This window comes from Hibiscus syriacus, unplaced genomic scaffold (assembly GCF_006381635.1).
Source record: "Hibiscus syriacus cultivar Baekdansim isolate YM2019G1 unplaced genomic scaffold, ASM638163v2 tig00110383_pilon, whole genome shotgun sequence".
Classification (NCBI taxonomy): Eukaryota; Viridiplantae; Streptophyta; class Magnoliopsida; order Malvales; family Malvaceae; genus Hibiscus; species Hibiscus syriacus.
This window is the reverse complement of record NW_024062714.1, coordinates 437,965-445,968: the sequence shown is the minus strand read 5'-3', so window position 1 is coordinate 445,968 and position 8,004 is coordinate 437,965. Positions and strand designations below refer to the sequence as shown.

Genomic DNA, 8,004 nt, shown 5'->3' with positions numbered 1-8,004 from the left:
TCTAATAAACTTTAACCCCCAAAATATTATGAGTGCTTATAGATTATGGGAAGCCCAAGCGGGAAAAACTTGAGTGTCTCAGTTCAACTTTATCATAATATTTAAAGCCCTTCTTTTCCCAACTGTCGACCCAGGCCTAGCCCACGGCTCACCAACGGCAACGAAAGGGGGGACGTAGCGAAACATAAATATTCATTCCCATCCGTATCATACTCTTGGTTTTTCTCCGTCTTTAATTTTCGCTTTAACAACCCCCATGATTCCCTCCATGGATCTTCATCTTCTCCGCTTTTTTCCAGGCTTCTCATCCGTCAGATTCTTCCCTCGGTACCTCTCCGAAGTAGACTCTTCATAGTAAGGTTCACCCTCACGTCCTCACCTAAATTCACACTATTGAAGTTTTATAACATTTTTACTTCCAATTTCATTTCTTTTATTGCGTTATAGTATTTTTTATTTTATTTGGCATAAATCTTTATAAAAATTCAGGTCGAATCTTCCTTTTCCAATTGAGAAAGCCAAGTACCACAGAGAACTTGAAGCCGCGGTGGAGGTCACGGAGAGAGCTTGTCGTCTTTGTGTCGGCGAAAATTATCTTGAAAGCTTGAATCTAACCTCTGTTTTTTAGCCATTCGCTTGGTTGCATTAATTTTGAGATGCATTTACTTACTTTTGTAATTTACTGATTTTAAAAAGATTCAGTTTCTTATTAAATAATTTTTTATTTATTTTTGGATTGCAGGTGCAAAAGTCTCTGTTCTCTGATGAAGGGCATAACGTCGAAAACAAAGACCAAACTCCAGTCACAGTGGCAGATTTTGGTGTCCTGGCTCTTGTTAGTTTAGGTATTTTCATTAATGCCTCAATGTTGTATGATAATTTTTCTGTTTGTTGAATACTTTGTTTAATTACTAAGATTTGAAAATGAAAAGGCTTGAATTTTGGAATAGGATTTGGCATACAGTAATAAGTCTTCGCCATAGTTGAATTTACCTTGTGTCTTGTGAGTAGACTTCATAGTTAAGTCCTATTTTCCAATGAAGAATAAATGATTTGTGCTTTACTGCTGTGGCCAAGGATGTGTGAAATGGTAAATCAACCGGTGCTTATTAGCTGATTAACAAGTATATAAGTTTAAATAGTTGAACCTAAACTTCACTTTTGTTTCTTCTTTGTGGAGGACTCTGGATTTCTACGTTCAAACTTCAAACAATCTGGTGGATCTTGTAGTAAGTGCAGTATCTGATAAAACGAGATTTGATGAGGAATCATTATCACTTGATGGTGTGCTGGAAGCAATTGACAGAGGGGGCAGGAATGCTTTTGCTATGGGAACAAAACCAGCCACATATTGGGTACAGTCTACATTATGGCTTACCTGTAAGCTGCAGTTTTGACTTCTGTTGATGGACAAGTGGAAAATATTTTTCCAGGTGGTATGGTTGGGCTTTACTTTATTGACATGGTTAAGTTCACAAACTTGATTCAGATTCTGGATCCAATTGATGGCACCCGAGGGTTTGTAAAAGGAAGTCAGGCCTTAATTATATGTGGTATGCCTTGCATTGTGCTTCAATTCGCTTATTCTTTCATTTGAAATGTTGTCTTAGTCCCATGAAATATCTTGTAAGTTTCGTAGGTCTAGCACAGGAAAATAAAGTGCCTCATTCACCTTCACTTATTTAACAAATCTTATTAACACTCTTCTGCTGTAAATTAATGACACGTTACAATCAAATGAAACATTTTATGTTCTGGATTAGTTTTTGCAATGAAATCGACATTTGAGAAGTTCTTTGGTAATTTTTTATGATTACAATGTTTTATAAAACCTTGTTCTTGCTGTTACTAGATGGATGTGCATTTTCTCCACTTTTAGTGATGTGCTATTTGAATAAGCGCAATCTTTCTTTCTCACTTTCTTGGCCGAGGGCATATGTTGAAATTTTCAGGTAGGTTTATCTCTAGTAGTTGAGGGAGAGATTGTGTTGGGTGTCATGGGCTGCCCTAACTGGGTTGTACATATTTCTTACAAGTCTACCAATGATGCCCAAGGTTATGAAAATAGTTCTACTGGATTGGGTATCATTATGGTTGCTCATGTTGGCTGTGGAACATGGATAAAGAGGCGAAAGTGTATGCTTGATAGCTTAACTAAAATTTCATCTGATTGGACTAGATGCTTTGTTGATGGTTGCTGTTCGGTATCCAATGCCTGCTTCTGTATTCCAGAGAGTCAATCATGGGAATCATTGCCATTATCAGTTTTGTACAAAGCAGGAATTGATGATGATGACATAAGGGATAAGGAAATTCGTCTTTTGTCCGCATGCTGTGGAAGGTTTGGTGTTTTTCCATGCCTAGTTTGATGTTTCCTGCTTGCATGATTTTCCATTCGGCTTTCACCTGTTAGCTAAACAACACTATTCTTTTTCTGCTATTTATTTGTTTTCTTGGTGATTGAACTTTCTATTTTGAACTCATTTATTGCATGTGCGTGATATGCGTATCTTCATTGTTTGCAGTTTATGCAAGAACTTAATGGTGGCTTCAGGTCAGGCGTCTGTTTTCATTCTTCGAGCAATATCTGAAAAAGTTATCAGGGTATACTCTTGGTTATAGTTAATTGAACACAGTATTCAAATTATGATAGTTATCTTATTCGTTACAATATAGGCTTGGGACCATGCTGCTGGTATGATATGAGTGCATGAAGCTGGAGGAATGGTAAGTGTTAGATCTCATCCCACACAGAAAAATGTCACAGATGAGACATCTTGTGATGGTGATCTATGGAAGGCATTTTCTAATAGTTTTCTCGTTGCCTTTTCTGCATATTGCCAATAATGTGAAGAGGGAAAAACAAAAACTCATATTCATATACACATAGTTAACCTAGCATACGAAATAAATATTTCATAAAATCTTGCAGTTAGTTCATTTTACGTCCAGTTACATGTTTCTAGCATCTTAGTGTTCTATATTTGTGCTCGTAAAATTAACAATTAAATGTTTCATTCTCTAACATAGTACATCAAATTCACACCGTTAATCCAAGTTACAGATTGGAAAGGAAGTGAACTTGATCTTGCCACAGATCAAGTTGAACGGAGGAGCATATACCCTGCAGGTGGGATTCTTGTGACCATTGGGAACATCCATGATCAGATATTGGAGATGATATCTTCCATTTCAACAGTAGTCTGATGTTGAGCCATACTGAACCCGTATTCCTATTCCATTGTTTGATTCTTTGAATCCAATTTGGTCACAGTAAAACCTGCCTCTTTTAAAAATGAAAATTTAGTTCCATATTCAAAGGATAAATTGAAAGAAAAAAAATTAATCAAGCGCCATTAGATATTCAAAAGATGGAACCTTCTAAGGTCTTTTCCGCTTTCTGGTTTGTTTGTTTTTTTTGAACTTTTTCTTGAGAATCTGGGGTGTATTGACTATTCATTAAGCTATCTCTGTGATCAACATTGCCCGTAATTGAAATCACTGTGTGCGCGCATCTGTAATTAAGCTTCCCTGGATTGACACTTAATCGTATAGTTGTATCTCTTAAGAAAATGTCTTTCTGGTGAGTACACTTGTTAACAAGATATAAATACTATAATTAACAGCAAGCTTTTAACTAACATTTGTCGTTTGCTTGGTATCAAGGAAACAAATTTTATCATCTTCTTCAACCATCATACCAAACAGAGATTCCATTAGTCAACTAAGAACACAAACACACGCGACATAATCTCCTTTCTTTTTTCGTACCCAAACGCGTCCTAATTGTGGATAATTACATCAGATGTTGATATTTTGGGTATTGCATTTTCTTTTCCTTAAGAAAGTTCTCGACCTCTTCTGACCAAGTCCAGCTGTTTGTTATTCTCCTCTCTTCCTTTAAATATAATAATAGTTCTATTGAAATACGATAGGCTAGCATTGCATCACTAGGATTTTGCATCGTAATGACACTCTATATACACATTTTATAATAAAATATAAATCATGCATATCGCGAGTAGTATATTATGAATATATTATTGTTTTGATTCGTTACTTTTGTCAATAGTGTGACGTCTCCGTGTCTGAGTCATGGGAACATAAACTTTAATCAGATCATATTAGATATTAAAAGAAATCAGATTATGTCATCGTTATTAGGGTTCATCTATGTGAGCAGAAACGAATTCATATTAGATATTAAACGAATTCATTCGTTATTACAAAAACCAAGGTAATTCAGAAAGGCAATGTAACGAAGGTTGGATTAGATTAATAGTCAATAATAATTTAGTCAATGGGCCTAACACTTATTCTTTATATACAAGGCTTGGTCTTTTATTTTTTAATAATAATAAAATTATTAGAGATCTCAGCATGATAATATCAAGATTTAATTTGTTATAAACCAAAAAATGTTAGATCCAATCATTAATATTATTAAAATATGTAAATTTAAAAAAAAAGCAGAAAAAAAATTGAAAGTTTCTTTTAGTATTAAAACATGTGTTATTGATAATGTTAACTAATTAATTAATACACCTTTATCATCAGCTGATAAACCAGCCACTTAACCCAGTTTGGACATCGATAGTCGTAGATTCTACCACGTATGCAATTGTATGGCAAATCCGTAATTTGGAAATTTTTACTAAAAAGTATAGTCTGGCCAAACTTTTCCTTAGTTGAGCCGACTACAAGTTTTTGGTGGTCGAAAGCCGAAACGCCACTCCCAGAAACGCAAAAAAGGTGTATTGCCCACATTCCACTTATTAGTTAATTAGCGGTGTTTAAACTCTGAAATGCTATCAAACGTATTTATATTTATAGACTCGGACAAAAACAAAAATGGCTGTCCTTTTTCTCATATATATGGGGTAAGGGGAGGTAAGATAGTAGGCTATCCCAACACCAGGTTGAGAGCAGCTTCCGTAAGAGACCTCCGAATTATGAAATGCCTTCCGTGGGACTCGATTCCACAACCTCAATGTTAAGAACCTTGTGCTCTACCAACTGAGCTGGATGGTCATTTAGACTCGGACAAAAACGAGTGTGATAAAATAATTAAATATTATTTTAAAAAAAACAGTTATTACTGTATTAATTCATAATATATATATATATATGATCCCCAACTCAATCGGAGTGGTTCTGAAATATGAGAACCAGAGGCTGCCATTGGCAATTGCTTTGCTAGCTCCGAAATTTGGAACAAATGATAACGCCATATACAATTGTTTACTTTGGAGGCTACCCCAAGTCAATGGAGATGAGTTCTTCACACCATATTTCAAATTTGGCCCAGAATTTCGCATTACTTTTTCCTTTGTTTAATTCAAGTTTACAAGTTATTCCCAAACGGATGATTTGAGGATGCAACACCAAGCTAAAGTGTTCAAGGGTTTTGTCCAATTTTCTTACAATTAATTGACAATTGCACCCAGTTTTGCTTTTCAAAATGTAAACGGTGAGCCTACCTCTCTTCCTCTATCCTCCGGTCGGGTGTCGATCAAGCATTTTCTCAACTTCCATTTATCAGTAATTAAAGAGAGTTATTTTCTTTTGAGATCTTGAACTTAAACAGTTGTGTTTGCAGGATATATATATAAATCCTTAAACTTTTGAGCATTCTAAATTTATCCCCAAACTATTATTCTAATTCTAAATTGGTCCCCAAACTTTTGAACCTTCTAATTTCATCCTGAATCCATCCAAGTATGTAATTAGTTTCAACCATAGTTTAACCTACATTTTATTTATTACAAACATATAAAAACATAACTTAGCCTAACAATTTTTTTAACAAGAGATATGATTAGTATATACGTATTATTTGAGATGAAATTGAAATATTCAAAAAGTTTGGGGACCAAATTAGAATAAAGATCATAGTTTGTGAATGAAACTGAAATGTTTAAAAGTTTGAGGACTATTTAAAATGATAGTCATAGTTTAGGGATGAAATTGGAATGCTTAGAAGTATAGGGATGAACAAATATTATTTTATAATGAGTTAATTGTATCACAAGTCTTTAAATTATGACACTCAAATATTGTTCAAAAAGGGAGAAAATAATGTTACTACCCTTTATTGGTGGGAACAGAATTGGTCCAGCAAAGATGCTTTCGTGGGCAAAACAGTCTCTTGATTTATACTGTTAGTCACACTTCAGAAAAGGTAAAGCCCAAACTTCGTAAAATTGCAGCCATGCAAAAAAGAAAGGAGCACGTGGCAATATCCTGTTGGTGACAGCTAAAAATTGTTGTATGTAAATGCAACTTTGATATAGTAGTAACACACATGAAACATATAGATCTCTACAACTCTCACCGCCGGCAAAATTAAGTTTGTTTTTTTCCAACTCAAAAGGTAGAGGCACACGTTGCCACAGTGATAAGCAGTGGACGGTACCGAACCGAATCCTTGTTGATTTAGCTTTGTGTTTATTCACTTATTGCTATTTATACAAGTACGCTCCCCATACGGACCCCACGTTTCTTTGCTGCATTTTCTCTTCTCTTCTCTCTGTCTCTCGCGTGAGTTTAAATTATATTACTGTAATATTATAACCAAAAGGCACAGTTTTTTTTTGTTGGGAAACCATGGGAAGAACACTTTGCTGTGATAAAAATGGGCTCAAGAAAGGGCCATGGACGCAGGAGGAAGATGACAAGTTGATTGATTATATTCAGAAACATGGGTCTGGAAATTGGAGGACACTGCCAAAGAATGCCGGTGACTATTACCTACTGTTTTGGTTTCTGTTTTCTTTTTAATGTAATGGTGTTTTGTCTTTATGCTTGTTGGTTTCTGTTTTTTTTCATGGTTAATATTACGAAAGGTCTTCAAAGATGTGGGAAGAGTTGCCGTCTTCGATGGACCAATTACTTGAGACCTGATATCAAGAGAGGGAAATTTTCTTTCGAAGAAGAACAAACAATAATTCAGCTGCACAGTATGTTGGGCAATAAGTAAGTTTCTTTTTCCGTTTCCCTTCCACCTTTTTCAGTTCTATTTTTCTTTGTTTTCTTACCATGTTTCTCAATATTTATAGGTGGTCTGCCATTGCTGCTCTGTTGCCTGGAAGAACAGACAATGAAATTAAAAACTATTGGAACACTCACATTAGAAAGAGGCTTCTTCGCATGGGGATCGATCCTGTCACTCATAGTCCTCGACTGGATCTCCTCGATCTCTCCTCGATTCTAACCTCGTCTCTTTATAACCAATCCCAAATGAACATTTCAAGGTTACTAGGAGTCAATTCATTGGTTACCCCTGAGCTTCTAAAGCTCGCCACATCTCAACGTCAAAACCAGAACCAGAACTTCCTTCTTACCAACGTTGATGAAAACCAGCTCTGCAGTTCTCATGTCCAAAACCAATACCGACAATTAATGCAATCGAACCATGATCTACCAAAGCAAGTCCAAGAACTTCCGGCCTGCAGCTCGTTGAATACTGGTCCTTGTAGTATTCCATCTTCCAATGAAGCACAACTCATGAATATGGAGCAATTCCCATCAAATTTCTCGGATTTCAGTGACTGGCAAGGCGATACGTTGCCTTCAAATTTGACGGAAGATTACGTGCCGGTACCGCCAAACTATGACTATTACGGCTCTAATCAACATCATCAAACAGTCATGAATCCTTCATTATCCGATACCTCAAATTTCCAATCCAAGAACAGCAACCCGAGTTTTAATTTCGCCGCATCAGTTTTGTCGACGCCTTCATCAAGTCCAACTCCATTGAATTCGAATTCGACACACATCAACGATAGCAGCAACGAAGACGAAAGAGATAGCTATTGCAGCAACCTTTTGAAGTTTAAAATCCCATATTTTTTTCATGTAGGTCCATAATCAAAACTCACAAAAAGAAGTTTCCCTTTGTGTCTTTTTTTTCTTCTGGATTTAGTTGAGGTGTCGGTACTTATAAAATTTTCCATTAATAATTAATTTTGTAGCATTTTTATTAAGCTTACTGTATCAGGG

At 35.7% G+C, this 8,004-nt stretch overlaps 1 protein-coding gene, 1 long non-coding RNA gene and 1 pseudogene across 2 annotated transcripts; all 3 read left to right on the top strand.

Annotated features, from left to right (window-relative positions):
- Positions 1 to 223: 223 nt before the first annotated feature.
- LOC120121766 lies at positions 224 to 2,151 on the top strand. The gene is made up of 6 exons (XR_005516016.1): positions 224 to 359; positions 490 to 639; positions 743 to 845; positions 1,181 to 1,355; positions 1,490 to 1,553; positions 1,953 to 2,151. It is a non-coding gene; the product is annotated as an uncharacterized LOC120121766 (long non-coding RNA).
- Positions 2,152 to 2,162: 11 nt separating this feature from the next.
- On the top strand, positions 2,163 to 3,207 carry LOC120121896 (annotated as a pseudogene).
- Positions 3,208 to 6,560: 3,353 nt separating this feature from the next.
- On the top strand, positions 6,561 to 7,887 carry LOC120121765 (transcription factor MYB102-like). The gene is made up of 3 exons (XM_039141050.1): positions 6,561 to 6,739; positions 6,846 to 6,975; positions 7,059 to 7,887. The coding sequence occupies exons 1-3, from the start codon at positions 6,607 to 6,609 to the stop codon at positions 7,870 to 7,872; spliced, it is 1,077 nt and encodes a 358-aa protein (XP_038996981.1). The 5' UTR covers positions 6,561 to 6,606; the 3' UTR covers positions 7,873 to 7,887.
- Positions 7,888 to 8,004: the final 117 nt, after the last annotated feature.

Bases quoted from the DNA above. Each gene is read 5' to 3' on its own strand.
- LOC120121765 (XM_039141050.1), top strand. From the start codon at position 6,607: ATGGGAAGAACACTTTGCTGTGATAAAAATGGGCTCAAGAAAGGGCCA. The intron at 6,740-6,845 runs GTGACTATTACC...ATATTACGAAAG, and splicing joins GACACTGCCAAAGAATGCCG to GTCTTCAAAGATGTGGGAAG. The intron at 6,976-7,058 runs GTAAGTTTCTTT...CAATATTTATAG, and splicing joins CACAGTATGTTGGGCAATAA to GTGGTCTGCCATTGCTGCTC.